Source organism: Adiantum capillus-veneris, chromosome 1 (genome assembly GCF_014529385.1).
Source record: "Adiantum capillus-veneris isolate H3 chromosome 1, ASM1452938v2, whole genome shotgun sequence".
Classification (NCBI taxonomy): Eukaryota; Viridiplantae; Streptophyta; class Polypodiopsida; order Polypodiales; family Pteridaceae; genus Adiantum; species Adiantum capillus-veneris.
In genome coordinates, this window is record NC_140931.1 from 120,724,526 (window position 1) to 120,743,565 (window position 19,040).

General features: G+C 43.1%; 2 protein-coding genes across 2 annotated transcripts; both read left to right on the plus strand.

Moving 5' to 3' along the window:
• The first annotated feature begins 1,408 nt into the window (after positions 1–1,408).
• On the plus strand, positions 1,409–2,132 carry LOC147465450 (uncharacterized). The gene is made up of 2 exons (XM_086511683.1): positions 1,409–1,910; positions 1,997–2,132. Exons 1-2 carry the CDS (start codon positions 1,433–1,435, stop codon positions 2,011–2,013), a joined length of 495 nt encoding a protein of 164 aa, XP_086367809.1. The 5' UTR covers positions 1,409–1,432; the 3' UTR covers positions 2,014–2,132.
• Positions 2,133–2,135: 3 nt separating this feature from the next.
• Positions 2,136–4,893, plus strand: LOC147465451 (G-type lectin S-receptor-like serine/threonine-protein kinase At5g24080). The gene has a single exon (XM_086511679.1). It carries the CDS (start codon positions 2,136–2,138, stop codon positions 3,969–3,971), a length of 1,836 nt encoding a protein of 611 aa, XP_086367805.1. The 3' UTR covers positions 3,972–4,893.
• The last annotated feature ends 14,147 nt before the right edge of the window (positions 4,894–19,040 follow it).

The window sequence follows — 19,040 nt, forward strand, 5'->3', positions numbered from 1 at the left end:
CTCTTAAATTTTTTTTATTGGGGTTAACCCACCCCTACCTGTGGGGTTCCCTTTCTTTTTTTAAAATCAAATTCTACTCTTTTTTGAAAAAAAAACAAGCCTTACTAACCAAAGGAAAAAAGTGCTCACTTAAAAATATATCAAGGTAAATCCATTGAAACTTGTAAAGTTTTACTGGGTTTCTTTAAGGCAACCTCAAAAATGTAGCCAAGATTTTGTTGTTTTAGGCAATTAGAAATACATTAATCCTTGGTTTTTGGCGGACACTACCTACGGCAGGCCTCACCTGTTGAACAAGGGAGTAGAACCCATGAGGGTTTACAACAAGCCTATACCTACAAACCAATGGAAGTTCAATGTCCATTGGCCAAACATTTCCTTTTCCTTAGACTAGCCTAGATACAGAAAATGTTCCATGCATTCAACTTGAATTTGGACCACACAATCAGGATAATCCTTTATGTACAATTGTAAGGATGATGATAGATGTCTCAAGGCTCAAAGACACATTTTTAGTACATGTAACAATATTTTTAATGGCATAAATGCTACTTAATGGAATTGTTAAGGTTTTTAATAAATGTTCACTTTTCTCTTTTAGTTTTGACTTTATAGACCAAACGTTATTGAGATGCCTTCTATCAACATTTTTGGACTGTCTCTTTTCCCTCTTTATTTGCCTTATTTAAAAGGTGTTCAAAATGGGATCTTTGGCTGTTTGTGGTAAGAGTGCCTACCAAGTCAACAGTAGCTCAATTGTCAAAAGCCCATGGGCCATCAATAAAATTGAATGCAATTTGAAGTTATACAATGAGAAGAGCCTTTGAGAGATATAAATGGCAGTTGTAATCACTGCATTATGCCAATTAGTGTCTCCATCTATTTAGCAAATCTTGTCCATTTGCAATGCTTAGTCTTATACGCGCATACGTGCCTTTGGACAATTCCTATGGAACTTGAATGATTTCCATTAAAACCTTTGAAATGCAGGGGACAAAAAGGCTGCAAAGAAAAGGAAGTTTAATGTCCATTGGCTTAACATCTCTTTTTCCTAAACATCAAACTCATTAAAATTGCAAATGGTACACTCTTGGAACTTCGAGAGCAATTGTGGACCACTGGAATAAGCTTGTTATGAGCAAACTTTTGGGAGCAATTGTGGACCATATTTGGTTTAAGCTTGATGGAATGTTTAAGAGAGTCATTAACTAGACGGCGGCGCAGTGTCGAGTCTTGCTCCTCATCTTACTTAGTGTTTAAGATGGGGCATTAAGTTGGGTAGACCAAAAGCACTCTCCCATCTTACTTAGTGTTTAAGATGGACCAAAAGCACTCTCCCAATCTCTTGTGTAGGTCAATGTGACTCTAGTTGACCATGTATTGTCTTGTCTGATACACATAAAGAGGATGCAGACACTCATAATTCTTGAACATGCCAAGGCAACCTCCTCCAACTTTCGCACAACTAGCACCATCGCCCAGTGACATTGCTTCATGGGAAACAAGAGCTGTCCTCTTATACCAGAAGGTCAAGTTTCTCTGCTACTGCTTTTACTATCTCCTATCCTCACCACAGAAATCGTTACCGCCACAGGCACTTACTCGCCTTCTTTTTCCCCCCAAGAGACTTCAAAAATTTTGGGTTTCTAAGGAAGGAGCAAATTACACTCTTGGCTTTAAAGCTGTTGCTGCTGGTGAGTACCTCTTGGCAATCTGGCACCTCAAGGATCTCACCCAGACACCCATTTGGTGGGCTGCAATCGGTGACCAGCCTGCCATTGCAAATCAATGGGCCACCTTTCTATATGATGAAAACTCTGGCCTCTTGGAGCTACAAAACTCTGCTGCGATGTCCATCTGGAGAAGTGACACACTCAACAGCTCCAACGGCGTCCAATTCCTCGAGACAGGTAACTTGAAGCTTTTAAACAACAATGCCACTGTGTGGGAAACATTCCAGGATCACAGAAACACCCTCATGTTGATGAGCTTGCAGGCCAACATGCTCATTAACAAGCCAAGATTGCTTCAATCAACACAGAACCAGTCTTCTTACACAAAGGGTAAATTCCATATGACGACATATCGCTCTCTCGACATCCATCTATTTGGGGTAAACAATCAGGTATGTGTATATGAAAGATTACAATGTGTCAGCCAACGTATCCGGCCCTGGAGGTCATATCAGCATTGGGAATCAGTTACGCGGCTCTGCTCACGTCAGTGAAAATCCTACCCTAGAGAGACTGACTTTGGACTATGATGGAAATTTGAGGGTGTATAGGTGGTTTGAGAGCAATTCAACATGGGTATCAATATGGGCATTGCTGCAGGATTGGTCGCTCAATTGGAGAGCAGGAAGCCCGTGTGGTCCTTTTGGAATTTGTGAAGTGGATGTTGAAGGAGGTACAATCGCTTGCACATGCCCATCTGGTTATACTCCCATTTCATCCACAGATTTTACAAAGGGATGTAGCACCACAAGAACCCCACCTGGGTGTGGACATGATGCTAGCACCCAACAAACCATCATGGTTGAGCAGCCAGACACTGATTTCTACTACAACGACTTGACATGGGTCACGGGTGTGGATCACATTGAGGAGTGTAAGAAAATATGCTTGAGTGAATGCAAATGCATTGCCGCAACCTTTTCGGGTTCGACATGCTACCTCAAGGGCAACAGTACTTTAGGGTATATGGAAGATGGAATCTCAGCTGCAGATCGGCCCATACTGCTTATGAAGCTTTTGGGGCTGCCGGCAGATGCTACGCCAAAGCTGAGGAATAGATTTTTGGTGCCCATCATAGCTGTAACTACATTTGTGAGTGTCATTGTTCTGGGTGCATGTGTGTGGTGGCAAAAGAGGCGGCTCCACTATACAACATGGTGGAGAGGTGCACATAGCAAAGCGTGGGATGTGGTTTCGAATGCTGGGCATGTGGGACCGGTGAGGTTTAGCTACCAGAACCTTGTGGAAATGATCAGTAACTTTAGCTATCCACTAGGAGAGGGAGGCTATGGAAAGGTATACAAGGGGTGTGTAAAAGACCAAAGGTGCTCTCTTCCAACATTAGTAGCGGTCAAGGTACTTAAGCATGGCAATAAAGAGAAGCAATTCAGAGCAGAAATAGATACCTTGAGCAAGATCCACCATCTCAATCTTGTGGGTTTGCTGGGCTTTTGCATTGGCCGGCATCACAAAGAGAAGAAATTGCTTGTGTATGAATACCTGGAAAATGGGTCACTTGATCAATACCTCTCTCCAAGATCCATGGAGCAGCCACTGCCTTGGTCCATGCGTCTCTTCATAGCAGTGGGCACGGCACGAGGGATTGCATACCTCCACCATGAATGCAGACCACCTATCCTGCACTGTGACATCAAGCCCCAGAATGTTCTGCTAGATGAAAACTTTGCACCCAAAGTAGCCGATTTTGGATTTGCAGCACGCTTTTGTGAGCTGGAGCAGTCCCACCTAACCATGTCTGGCATTCGAGGGACCTGTGGCTACATGGCACCTGAATGGCTCAAAAGTGGAGGAATCACATCCAAAGCCGATGTCTACAGTTATGGCATGCTCTTGCTGGAGCTCATTCATGGCCTTAACACTACTGGAGGTGATCATATGTCTCTAATAGAGTGGGGCTTCGAATGTCTTGCAGCAGGTTCAATTATTCCTGATCCACAGATCCGTGAATGTGGATTTGGTGACCCTCATCCTGCGGATGTGAATGTACATCAGCACTTGGGCACACAAGAGCACCTTGTTGATGAAGAGCAAGAGGAGTGGATGCAACAACAGAAGCTTCATTTGCTTAGATTGGCGCTCTGGTGTGTACATCAATTGCCTGCATGTCGCCCTTCCATGTCCGATGTTGTGCAGTTGATTGAAGGAAGTGGGGATATCAACGATCCGCCATCCTGCAAATGCAACCATTACAATCAATACATGCGGTTCCAGCTATAGTGGCCACATTGGCTCCTGCTCTGAAGTGTCTTCACGATGATATCGAACTATCATGAAGTGTCTACATCAGCAACTTCTGCAGATTGTCCGATGAGGACGGAGTTATTCTGAGAGGGTAGAGAAGGGGAATCCTGTTGCATTTGTGTCAAGTATATTCATGCTTTTAGCATCATAAGGACACAAGGTTACTGCAAGCTCAGGAATGCAACCCTGCAACAACAGAAGCATGTGGAAGGAATGTCAATAAGGGACGAGTCTCTTTATAATGAAACATGCATTTACACAAAAGGGCTGTCAAGTCGCCATTGATTCTACACATGCATATAAAGATAATTGACCTGTTTCTCTCCATGGCTTGCCAGTCTTTCTGTGAGGTTTCCACCCCGTCATCTCAAACGACGGCTCTGATGGTAAACTTGGTGGCCACTAGATCTATAGCGGAAGCAAACAAAGTGGTTTAAGTGATCAACTAGCGGACGAGCTCTCATCACCAGGTGAATTTAGTCGAGCCTACTAGCAACAAGATCTAGTTCCACCTCGCAGGGGAAACCCGCAGGGGAAACCCGCAGGGAAAAGCGTGTCTAACCAATTATCGGTCCTAAGACTCACCTTCCAAAAGGAGAGAAGTTTCAAGTGCCTTTTTTCCCATTGCTTTTAGAAGCACGTACACTTGGAACTTCACTGCTTTTGGTGTAATGAGCAATTCTAACGTCATTAACCGTACTATGAGGACAGAGAGTTCCCGACCAATCGGGACCACCCTTTCTCATAGGCATTGGCAACCCGAGCCAAGCCTCCATTTTTCACCCCATATTCACACTTTGTCTTGTGTGTGCTAATTACTAACACATTTGCTGTTCAACCTATATATTTATTGATTAATTCCGATTCACAGGTTGTGTTAAGACAGCCTTTCAAATAGTTTTTTCAAAGTGGTACCAAAACAATCTTTCCAGTAAAAATTCACTCAATAATTCATTTCATTAAAACTTCCAATGTTTTGGAGGCACGAAATCTCCCAGGGAGAGTTAATTCCACCCGTTGTCACCTAGTTGCCCATACAACTAGATTTGTCCACCGCATAAAAAGCACGACATGGACATCCCACCGTAAAGAACGTAAGTCGTGGGTATCCACCGCAAAGAACGCAAAATGTGGATCAAAGCCCTAAGGTAGGTAATCCTAGCTACTGCGAGAATCTCGCGAGCTGTCCCCTGTGATCAATAGGGAGATCAAAACTAAATCAACATTGGAATTAAAAATGAACTGGCCGAGTTAATTTTCCCTAGCAAACAGTCTTTCTTACACCAGACAGTATATCCCGAAAACATTCTTTCCTACTTAAATTTAAATGCATCAATTAAAATGCCGTGGTCTCCGTTGGATCTTCCAACATGTCTTGGGATAATGTTACTTTCCTACCTTACCGAATGCAAGGTTATTAAACTGTACTTGAATTAAAATTAGACCTATCTCAATAATCTCTTCTTGATTGCTTCGTGAGATGGCCGGTGCGTGCTCGACAATAGGAGCCTTTCCCTTTCCGTTGGTGTTGCTTGTTCCGGCCAAATGATCGTGAGATCCACTAAAACGGGTCCTCTTTGGAGCCATTATACTCACTACTAAAGATGATGAATTTGAAAAAGAACTAGTGTCCAATATTATCATAACAATCACAAACGGTCCGGATACAACATGATTAGTCTTAGCAAGCAATTACTCTTATACGGAAGGAGTAGATTAATTTCAAGTACGGTTATTACTCATCTATTTATTTTTGGGTAAATTTGGAGTAATATTAGGTGATCCAAATCATAATTACATCAATTTAAGATAGCATCTTCTCCTGAACTTATGGAAATTGACTCTGAATTAAGGTTCTTAGTTTAAGCAAATGGAGAATTCATTTCTTGTAGTTACTTGCTTAATTAGAGTGGTTGAATGATAATTTTAGTGTACTAATTTCTTCTAAAAAATGAACGTCTAATTATGTCTTATGCATATGCGAAAGAAATTCCGTTCTCTAGTGACAACTAATTTTGAGAGGGGGAATTAACTCTTCTAATTACACATTAATCTCTTGCAATATGAGTTTAATCCTTTAATTAAACTCTTTCCTAATGAAATGACAGATTGGGGTAGTTTAATTAGTTACATTGCTAGAAATTGGGTCAATCTTCACCACTCAATCATTGAATTGACTAACTGGTAATTCTTTCTTACTAACCATGGATTAATTTTTGATTAGGAGGTTGACTTGATGCATAATTAGCTAATGGGATTAAGAAAGTGAAATAGACTAATCACAGGTGATTTAAAGAGTTGCTACTAGGTAAAGTAGTTAGATTATGTATAGTTTTAGCAAAAAATAAGGGATTCATAGAGAGATTAAGATGTAAGCATGAATTTAACTCGAGATTATCGTAATTCGAGTTGATTAAGACCTTAATTGCTGATCCAAGAAGCCTAATCAAACAAGAAATTGGCAGCATCTCTTTCCCTTAATCCTCTCCTAGAGATTGTGTATGACGATAGCACCTCGCCCAAGGTATGTGTGTGAGGGAGTGTGTGTGTGTATTGAGTATCTGTGTGTGTGTGTGTGTGTGTGTGTGTATGGGAACAGGTCCTTAAATAGGCTCCCAACCTCAAGAGGTCAAAATCTGCTGCTAATTGCATCTGAATGAGCACTTTGGTCATGCATGGCAGCTTGAGTGCATAGATTTCAAGTGTCCAATTTGCTTGTTTTAATTGAGTCTCACACTCTCTCTCTTGCTTGGAAACTCTCCCACGAGCCCCTATGTGTGTGAGGGCGCCCTCTATCTTCTAAAACAAGTCTCCAGTGGCCTAGAGCTCGTGCACACACCAGCCCTCGAGTGTCGGTGTCCCCGCTAGCCTTAGGAAAATTTTATATTTATCCTTAGACGGTCGTTACAGCTTGGATTTTAATTTCAAAACTTGCTGAGCTAAGACGGAGCTAAGGTGTATCATCCCGAGTTCCTGTCATATTTAGCAGCTCTCGGTGTTCGAAATTACATTTTTTTCAAATTCTGGATACGGGTGCAGTTTGACGAGCCGATCAAAACTAGACGGGTCGAGTGACCAAAAACTTACTATTTTAGAAAATTTTTCATAAAAATTATTTTTATTCATTTTTGAAATCTCTATAACATTCTAAACATCTTGGCACCGACAGATTTAGAAAAGCTGCCAAAAATAGTAACTTTTTGCAGTATGATTATTTTGTAGTACAGGGGTGCTCTTTAGCTCGGGGTCAGAGATCTTACACTTTCTTACTGAAGAAACATTTTTCCATTCAAATTTCAAAAATTCCCAATATACCCCTTATATTTTGTCATAAATTTCCAAAATGCTCCTCAAATTCCCCAAAATTCTCAAAATACCCCTGGTTGTGAGAGTAAATTTATCCAAAGATAAAAAAACTTTGTAGCTTTTCATAAGAAGACTGATTGTCTATCAATACAAGATACTAAAACTAGAATTTGAGCTGGTTATGTAGGCTTTGGAGATGATTTGCTTCATTATTTTTAGACATAATTGCCTTTTTCTTGGGAGGTAATTTGTGACAAATTACATGCTAAGCACTAAAAAACAATTCTCCATTGTCAAAAAAGAATAAAGATTAAGAAATCATGAACAATCCAACGAAAATAGATACAAGGGTATTTTGGAATTTTTGAAATTTGAGGGGTATTTGAGAATTTCTACAAATTAGAGGGGTGTTTTGGTAGTTTTCCCTATATATATATATATATATATATATATATATAGAGAGAGAGAGAGAGAGAGAGAGAGAGAGAGAGAGAGAGAAATGAAATGAAATGTTCTATTAACGTCTTCAAAAGGCCAAAATGACCTATGAGACCAATCTATTACAAAATGGTGAATCTAATACCATATCTGGATACAAAAGAACTACATACTACTACTAGAATCCATCCTCATCTGCACTTTGGATATCAAGAAAGTATCGCTCGAATCCTCTGTTATAGTCTCTGTCGATTCTGTGTAGCCCCTCTCCTCAATCATGGCCGTCTGGATCTCCGTAGCTCCATTGCTCGGTCGATGAGAGTGCCAGTAGCGGCCGAATGAGTGGGGGTCGAGCTCTGCAATGATGACTTCTCCTCTGGCTATCCCATATGTAGTGAAAAGAAATCTGTAATCTGTCTTTGGGACTGTCTCTCTCTATCTCTCCCTAGTAAAGTGTCTCTATACCTGTGTAACTCAAGTAGATATAGCCCAACACATCTCTAATCCTCGTAACTCATGACCCTAGAGAAAGGACCGAAACCCTCTCTGAATAAACAATGGAAACGGCCCCGTATCTCATAGTACACTGTGCAATGACACATGTAATGTAGCTCTGTCTCTGGCTCTAACTCGCATAAGCGGCATATCCTGCTGCCTAATGGTGTCCCTCTAAATCTACCAGTCTTAATCTCCAGCTGATGTGAGGATGTGTGTATCTGACCAATGGCACACAACAAACCATGAGACATATGTGTGTCCATGTAGCTGGGTCGAATCACAAACCCATCTCTTGTGAGGTGGAGAAAATGCTCTCTATAGACGGCCATCTTTGTGCCTAACTCCTCTGGCGGCTCTATCCATGTCCTCATGGTATCCAACTCAATCAGGTCCTGACGAATGAGTCTAGTAATCTCCACCCGTGTAAGAGACATGGAGGGTGCCTGATGTCAGGACATCGGCAAGGCCGGACTAGACAAGGGCAAGGCCGGGCTAGGCAGTGTGAAAAGGGAGTCCAACTAGGGCAAAGGGACAGGGGCCATGCTATATAGTGGGTGGTTGGGTGGTAGACTCCTAGGTTCTAGTTCCCCTTGTCTAACATTGGTATCAAGAGCTTGGTTTTTATTTGGGAAAGGCACAACCATGGACGAGGGGAGCCACACAAATGTGCATGAGCAAGTTGCATGTCGGGGTCAAGGAACCGTGGAGCACCTCTCCTCTGAGGAGGACGACAAGCAGGAAATTCGTGGGCAACCCCCCTTGCAAGGAGGAGCTACCGAGGCGGGACGTGCACAAAACCCAACCCTTGCGGGCTCTACGGCATCGCAGCGGGCGGGGGAGTGTTTCTCGACCCATGGACGAAGCCCCTTGACAGTGATTGCCATGGCCTCATCTCCTTGCTCGTGCGCTACTGTAAGCGGCCATAGCCGCTGAGCGTTTGTCTTTACACATTGCAAGGGCACCCAACCCCCTTGGGGGTTAGTGGCCAAACCTTTTTTTTCAAGTACAAGGGGGCGGTACCCATAGTGGGGTACCCCCCCCCTCCCTCGTGTGCGGATTCGGCAAGGCCCGGCAAGGCACGACATCTCGACACCCCGGCAAAAACTTCGACACACCAATTCTCTGTGTATTACCGGCAGAAATTCGGAAATTTAACCAAAGAATTCCGACGGGAGTTCAAAGTACCATTATATTCCAAAATCAATTAAGGATTGCAAGCATAATTGACTCAGCTACCAAGGAATTAAGGAATTCCCTATACGGCGGAAATTTCTGGATCAATTTCCACCGGGATACTATCGATTTTGACGGAATTAGCAAGGCTAATTACAATTTGCAAGTGCTCTCACTCTCATGTATTTTTCTGACTATTCCTTGCACCGCACTGTGTCGCCATGGATTCAGATATTAATATGACCTTTGATTTTGAGCAAAGTACGCTTGCTCCTGCCCATGATGGCCCGTGGCCAGATCCTCTCAAGGAGAGTACCCGCGATGCTACGACAGGTGATGACATTTACAAATTGCTCGATATTCAAGAATTTTGTGCACTTCAGACACGCATGTCAGTCATGGATGAAAATTTTAACGCTTTAAATGTAATTAATGTTACTAAACTATCCACATTAGTGATTCAATTAATGCAACAGCAGTCCAAGGGTCCTGCTGACACGCACATGCATGAGCACATTGCTACACAAGGACAAGGCCCTTCCCAGGGCAAGGCCCAACTGCTGATACTTTGCACACTCTCACTGCAAAAGAGGTGGATGAGTTGTTGAAAAACACCAAACCACCGATTTTTAAGGGAGAAGATTGAGACCACAATAAGGATGCAGTGAATATCTTTCTCAGCAAGTGGGATGGAATTCACGCCTTACGGCGTACTCCAGACGCAGTCAGAGCTCTGCAAACGAGCTTAACTTTGGAAGGCAAGGCCTACAAATGGTGGATGTCTCTCAAGGAGAAGAATATCATACCACAGAGCTGGGCAGCTTTTGAAGCTATGTTTAGCAAAGAATTTTTGCCTACAAATGAGGCAGATCGGAATTGAACGGCTTGGGACACGTGTTCCATGCGCCAATACCCATCATTGCTTGAATATATATCTCACTATCGGAATGTTATCCTCAAGTTGGAAGGCTTAGATAACTTTGAACAAGTACGGGGGTTTATACGCGGTCTGACACCAGAGCCTAAGAAGTACGTCAAGACCCAAGACCCTAAAACACTTGAGGGAGCCATATTGAAAGAACATATTCATGATGATCCAAATGAAAAGAAAGCACATAATATTCACGTGCCTGCTAATGCACATGATAATACAGGCACTCAGTATGGGCACAATAAAAGGAAATTTATAGTTGTCAATTCATATACATCTAAAAAACCCAAGGGGTCCTCTCGCTCCTGAGGACTTTGATAAAGCTAAGAAAGAGAAATTATGTTTTCAATGTTTAGGAAGCGGTCATGGAAAAAAGGATTGTCCCAAGGGGAAATCTGCTGCTCATGGCAAGGAGAAAGCAATACACACGGTGCAGCTGCTACCTCTTGAGTCTTCCTCACAATTCTCTACAGTGGAAGTAACACACACAGAGGTGGTGCATGAATGCTGTCTCATAGCTTCCATGTGGCAACAAACCTTTGGACCACATGAGTTAGTACGTATGCACGTATTTTTGCAAGGCCACAAGGTGTGCATCTTGGTAGCCAAAAGCAAGGAACGTGGGGGCTCACACAATAAGTCTAGGGGTTCTATGTGTAATGTCGAGTGCTATCACTACCATCAAAAATGACATGTGAAGAAGGATTGCAGGAAATGGCAGCAAAGCAAGAAGGATAAACAATCAGGTGAAACTTCTAAGTCTGATGATTCAAACAAAGGCAAAGAAAAGTTAGAGGTGATCAATGTGCTAGAGTCTTCAAATGCTCCTATTGTAGAGACTCTTCCAGTGGTTATTATGCCACTTACCTCTGACGTATTGGTCTTTATAGCAAGTCTATATGTCGAGGCTCTTGTTACAGAAGATGCATAGTATGCACAGAATTGGATAGTAGATTCTGGTGCGCGTTTCCATGTGACACAACATAGAGAGTGGTTCTCTACTTATTCTCACTCTTATGGCAAAGTGAGACTTGGTGATGCTTATTCTCACTCTTGTGGCAAAGTGAGACTTGGTGATGCTTATGAACTAGACATTGAGCATGTCGAAAATGTCAAATTGCATCTAAGAAATGGCACGCACTTTACTTTATGTAATGGCAGACATGTGCCCAAGTTGACTAAAAGCTTGATTTCTGTTGGTCAGCTTGATGATTTGGGCTACAACACCACATTTGGCAATGGTTCGTGGATAGTACGCAAAGGAAATCTTGTTGTACTCAGAGGTCAGAAGCATGGTACCTTGTATTCCGTGCATGTGTCAGATGTTGGTCATTGATTACATATCTATAGTCGAGCTGTCGTCTACTGAGTTGTGGCATTGCCGGCTAGGTCATATTAGCCAAAAAGGAATGAGAACTCTGACTCGTTTTGGCTACTTACCTGTCTTGTCTTATGTTGACTTTCCTGTTTGTGAGTACTATATCTATGGCAAATAGACTAGGTCCGTGCACTTACCATCGGGTCGAAAGCGAGCTGAACCTCTAGATTTAGTACATAGTGATGTTTGTGATCCTATGTCAACCAAATCTCTAGGGGGGGCTAGCTATTTTGTGACATTCATAGATGACTCTACTCAAAAGGTGTGGGCATATCCTTTGAAACATAAGGATCAAGTTCTTCCTGTGTTCCAAATTTTTTTGGAACTTGCTAAGAATCAGTCTGGCAAGAAACTCAAGAGGTTGCGGACTGACAACGGTGGAGAGTATGTCTCCAAGGAGTTTGACGATTTATGTGCTAGAAGGGGGATTAAAAGGCAGTTTATTGCAGCATACACACCAGCTCAGAATGGAGTTGCTGAGCGCATGAATCGTACAATTCAAGAAAGAGTCACAACCATGCTTTTGGGCAAAAGCCGTCTTGACCGCAATGCATATTATAAATAGTTCACCTAGTACGCCATTGAATTATGAGATTCCAAAAGAGTTATGGTCTAAACGTTGTGAGCGGGATGAAAACACACACAGCGCCTCTATAACGACCCGACACACACTCTTGGGAAGATACACACACACACTATGGGGCACCACTCGGCTTACACAACACACCTGACCGAGACAGGGAACACAACTCTGGAGTGAGAGGAGAGAGACTATCCACTTGCCCACTCCACACAGACACACACACACACACACACACACACACACACACACACACACACACAAAAACTCAGCTCAAAAGAGGAGAACTTCTGATGTTTAGATACAAATGAGCTTGGGCCAACACCAATGGGGCAAACAGCTCACACAATATGGGTAAAAGATACCAGATACAATCACAAATTGGAGAAGAAGCTTCACTCACCGGAGAAGATTACACAGAAAAACAGCAGAAAAAGAGTGAGGAATTTGGCAAAATGGACAGCGCCATCGCGTTCGGAACAGCTCAAAACCCCAGTCTACAATGTCAAAGTGCTCAAATCCGACCTCGGATGAGCAGTTTACAGCCAAAACAGGCTCCAAAAACACCAAAAAACACACCTACGGCTGTTCCTCCTCTCTTCTCCACGTTTTTTCTGGTCTTCTCTCTCTTTTTTCAGTTCCCACACTTAGCTTTATTACTTGGGCACCCTTGGCCTTTTAGATGACCTCAAACGGACCCCGAACATGCCAAAAACTGACCTCGCAGTGCATAGTTGTCACCTTTTTGCATCATTCGCACACCTGGCACTCAGCTTTTTTCCAATAATGCATCTCGCCACCATGTGAAGTGGCCCCAAAAAGTGGTCCTAATGATGACCTTTCTGCATAACTCTCACAAGAAAACACCCACGTTGTGTCCGTCCTCATCCGCGTGCAAATATTGACCTCGTTCGCCCTCCTGACGCCACTAGATGCCATCTGACGCACCTGCTTACCTCATGTCGTCGGCCCGCGGATAGCTTCCTCGAGAAGTTTTACACGCTATAAACTCCTCATTATTGTAGAAAAACACAGTGGTACTGGTAATAGTGAAAATCGATGCACTATGTATATGCTGTCCTACCTGTACACACGTGGGCCCCACGTAACCACCTGGCTATGGAAATTGGGCAATCCTTTATTCGATGCACCATGCATGTGTATGTACATATGCGCAATCCCTTGCTCCAAAAAACTCCTGACATAATTTGCCCACCCCTAGCCTGCTAGAGCATTCATGCTCAGCAGCAGCACTAGTAGATGCTCATTCCACCTGGATCAAAAGGCCAAAGACATATCGCCTGATTCACAAGAAGCATCATAACACCACACATACATTTGTCAACAATCAACCAAAATGCACCATAGGCATATCCAACTAAGACATCCGCCCTGTCTGGAGTTCCAAAAGCATAAATATTGCATGCCACATTCAACCCAACCGATAGAGACAACTCAAGTGACTCATCACCTGGCATCTTGGCTTCACCAGCCATAGCAACAACCTGCAAATCATGCACCCAAGTAGCTAAAAGCACTGTGTGAAGGTAAAGTTGTTGATATCCAAAGCACAAAAGTATCCCCGCAGCACACATATCCCTAGCATAGGCATCCACATAGCTGAGATTGGACTCATATATGCCAAACCCCTTCTCATCATCATAAGCATACTCATCATCACACATAACTTTATCCACATCATAATCATGGCTAGCACCACTATCCATAGCTTCAAGCATGGGTTCATCAGTCTCCAAGAATACAGATCCCTGCTCTAAACAACAATCATGCTCATAAATCGGTTCAATCACTGCACATACATCAAAATATGGCTTCAAAACAGGCTCCACATCTAACAAATCCACAAAATGGCTCTCAACCTTGCCCTCTTCCCTAATTTCCAAGGAACTAGTATCCAAAGATACGTGCCCATCATCCATAACCTCAACCTCACACTCACACCCAGAATCACAAGGTACACAAGTAGCCAATGCATCCTCTTCAAGACTTTTCAATCCTGTATGCAAAGAATTACTCACCTCTTTAGGCTCTTCCATAAACTTGTCAACCTGCAAGACCTCTTTACGCTTCACAATAGACCTTGGGAATAAACGAGAAACATCATAGGATAGGCTACTTTTCACCTGCTTAGGCTTAACTTCATCTTCCATGTCAAATCCATTTTGCACATGCATACCTGTACTGATACCATGTTCCTCAAGACGCTTAAACTTCCATTCCTTGTGCTTTGCAATGAATACTGCATCTTCAAAAGACTTGGACCTCTTCAACTCAACCTCAACCCGCAACCAAGGTGACAAACCATCAACAAAAGAACTTTTCTTCAATGAACAAGGGGGGGTCTCATCCTTAAGAGCAACACACCAACGAGTCCATAAATCTGTAAAAACTTGTATATAGGCATCAACACCTTGACAAGAACCTTGCTTAAGAGCATTGAGCTCATTCCATACTGCATTTGTATCTTCAAAAACTTGGAAACACTCTAAAAAAGCTTCTATAAACTTTTCAAGACTCAAACCATAAGAAGAAGCCACTGCTTCTTTAGCTTCCAAATCCCTGAACCAAACACGGGCCTCATCTTTCAAAAGCAATCCAAATAGCCTCAAAATCTTCTCCTCATCACACATATCGTTGCTTATGCATGCCACCTCGAATTTCTCCAGAAAGTCTTCCGCATCTTTACCACTTCTTCCATGAAATTCCGGATAAGAGAAATCCATGGCTACCCAAGTTTCAATGCTTTGAGAACCTCTTCGAACACACGTGTAAGAACCCAAAACTTTTCACTACTCAATCCCCAGAAACTTCAATGGAGCTTGTCTTTAGATAAGGACAAACACATGCACATCAAATGAGTTTTCATAGTTGATCATCGGAATTACAACAGGCAAAGGACATTCCAGGATCTCTCTCAATCTTCTTGGCCCAAACATAAAGACTATGCGCTGCTGGAAAAAGATCTTCCTGGACACATGAACATGAATCTGAATTCTTTGAGTTAAATGAAAAGGAGTGAACTGAGGGCCATTTTGATCATCCATTAAAGCCAACCATGAAGCTCCCAAGAAGGCACACCTGACTCAACCTCTGATTTTGCCAAAATTTCAGCAGCATAACAGCATAAATGGCTCAAAATACCAAAAAACCAGCCATCCTAACTTGGGAAAATTTCGACAGAGTTTCCCCAGAAGTAGAGCAGTAGGAACCCAAAATATAGACTGTCTATGTATGCATAAACTGTCAACAATAGAACCCGAGCATCAAGTAGGACTCACTAGTACATAGCCTATGGCGAGGTCACAAAAAGGGTGCTCCAGCTACCTGTATCACCGAAAGGATCTCCACATTTGAGAATCCCCCAGCTCAATAAAAACCTCACGCTATCGACCCTCACACGAAGGCTAATGCAAATCGCATATAGTCAAGTCTCAGAAATGACTATCTTCCAGACCAAGTCTCAGAAATGGCTGGGACTGCCAAATACAACCAAGTATGGCTCCACAAATGCGTACAATGGCAGTTTCCACAAGTAACGTACAATCCAACAGACAATGCGCTCAAATAGGCGCCAAGTGATGCATTCCCACAACAACTACAAGTGACATCACTGCTAGTATATCACTGTACTCCAGCTACCTGTACCTGTGTGAATCACCTGTACCTGTACCTGTCCCTGTCACCTGTAACCTGTAACCTGCAACCTGTAATCCCGAATCTCGAAGCTTGAAGCTCGAAGCAGAAGGTACTCGAAGAAGATCCTCCGTGGGGGCGCCAAAAGAATGTGAGCGGGATGAAAACACACACAGCGCCTCTATAACGACCCGACACACACTTTTGGGAAGATACACACACACACACTATGGGGCACCACTCGGCTTACACAACACACCTGGCCGAGACAGGGAACACAACTCTGGAGTGAGAGGAGAGAGACTATCCACTTGCCCACTCCACACAGACACACACACACACACACACACACACACACACACACACAAAAACTCAGCTCAAAAGAGGAGAACTTATGATGTTTAGATACAAATGAGCTTGGGCCAACACCAATGGGGCAAATAGCTCACACAATATGGGTAAAAGATACTAGATACAATCACAAATTGGAGAAGAAGCTTCACTCACCGGAGAAGATTACACAGAAAAACAGCAGAAAAAGAGTGAGGAATTTAGAAAAATGGACAGCGCCATCGCGTCCGGAACAGCCCAAAACCCCAGTCTACAATGTCAAAGTGCTCAAATCCGACCTCGGATGAGCAGTTTATGGCCAAAACAGGCTCCAAAAACACCAAAAAACACACCTGGCTGTTCCTCCTCTCTTCTCCACGTTTTTTCTGGTCTTCTCTCTCTTCTTTCAGTTCCCACACTTAGCTTTATTACTTGGGCACCCTTGGCCTTTTAGATGACCTCAAACGGACCCCGAACAGGCCAAAAACTGACCTCGCAGTGCATAGTTGTCACCTTTTTGCATCATTTGCACACCTGGCACTCAGCTTTTTTCCAATAATGCATCTCGCCACCACGTGAAGTGGCCCCAAAAAGTGATCCTAATGATGACCTTTCTGCATAACTCTCACAAGAAAACACCCACGTTGTGTCCGTCCTCATCCGCGTGCAAATATTGACCTCGTTCGCCCTCCTGACGCCACTAGATGCCATCTGACGCACCTGCTTACCTCATGTCGTCGGCCCGCGGATAGCTTCCTCGAGAAGTTTTACACGCTATAAACTCCTCATTATTGTAGAAAAACACAGTGGTACTGGTAATAGTGAAAATCGATGCACTATGTACATGCTGTCCTACCTGTACACACGTGGGCCCCACGTAACCACCTGGCTATGGAAATTGGGAAATCCTTTATTCGATGCACCATGCATGTGTATGTACATATGCACAATCCCTTGCTCCAAAAAACTCCTGACAACGTAAGCCCCACTATGACCATCTGCGTGTTTTTGGTTGTGAAGCTTATGCTCACGTGCCTAAACAACTTCGACGGAAGTTAGAGCCAAAGTCACACAAATGTATTTTCATTGGATATGGTGCAGATGGAGAGATGGAATATCGTCTATGGCACCCAAAATCTTGTCGAGTTATCTGTAGTTCAAATGTGATCTTCAATGAGTCGAAGATGCATAAACAACCTATCAAGGAAATAGAGATTTGGAGAGTCACTTTTGAGGATGTTGCCTCAGAGACATTGAAATCAACTCAGCGGGCTAGTGATGTACCTTCCACTAGCAATGCTCCAGAGGGAGCGGATAGCAATGGTCAAGGAGTGAGACGGTCTACTAAAGTCTCTCATCCACCTGCACGTTTTGGGCCAGGTCTTGATTACATCATGTTGATTGATTGCGGTGAGCCAAGCTGCTCCCAAGAAGCCATGATGAAAAATGATGTGGTGAAGTGGGAGCAGGCTATGAAATATGAGTATAACTCGATTCTGGCTAATGACACTTGGGACTTGGTAGAACTGCCAAAACGATGCGAAAGCTTTACCTTACAATGGGTCTACAAGAAGACCTCAAGTGATCCAAATCCAAAGTACAAGGCTAGACTTGTAGCCAAAGGGTTCAAATAGCAAAAGGGAGTCGATTTTGATGAAATCTTCTCGCATGTGGTCAAGATGATATCACTTAGAATCCTACTTGGTCTTGTAGCGATTGAGGACATGGAACTTGTCCAAATGGATGTGAAGACAACATTTCTTCACGGGGATCTCGATGAGGATGTTTATATGTAGCATCCTAAAGGGTTTGTTCAGGCGAACGCATCTCGTGAGGAGCTAGTATGTAGGCTCAAAAAGGCACTTTATGGCTTAAAGTAGGGTTCAACGCAGTGGTATCATAAATTTGATGCATGTATGAGGTCTCAAGGATATAAAAGGAGCAAAGAGGATCACTGCTTGTACACAAGAAAGCTAGATGATGGCTCGATGATCATTCTAGTTCTGTATGTTGATGGCATGCTTATAGCTGGGAAATCCATTGCGGAAACTGCCAACGTGAAGAAAACAATTAGCAATAATTTTGCAATGAAAGGTTTGGGGGATGCTACACACTTTCTTGGCATGCGAATCAAAAGAGATCGCAAACGTCGTATTCTTGAGTTATCTCAGGAAACCTACATTGAGAAAGTTTTGCAGCGTTTCAATATGCAGGGGGGAAAGCATTGAGTACCCCAATGCAGGCATTCTTGAAACTCAACAAGAAGATGCACCCAAATCTGATGCTGAGCGAGCTGAAATGGCTAAAGTACACTATTCTTCGACAGTGGGCAGTCTCATGTATGCTATGGTAGCCACAAGGCCAGACATTGCTTTTGAAGTGGGAGTGGTGAGCCGATATATGGAAAATCCTGGCAGCAAGCATTGAGAAGCAATGAAGCATATTCTTAGGTACCTCAAAAGTACGGTTTGCAGGTGTTTACGCTTTGGGAACAGTGATGCATCCATCGTGGGTTATGCAGATGCAGACTATGTGGATTGTAATCGACAATAAAAGATCGACATCTGGCTATGTCTTCATATTTGCTGGAGCAGTAGTATCTTGGAGGTTATGTCTTCAAAATTGTACGTCGTCTTCCACTACGGAAGCAGAGTACGTTGCATTGTCGGATGCAAGTAAAGAGGCTATATGGTTATCTCGCTTGGTTAGAAATCTTGGCATTGATGAGACTCCAGTGATATATTGTGATAGTCAGAG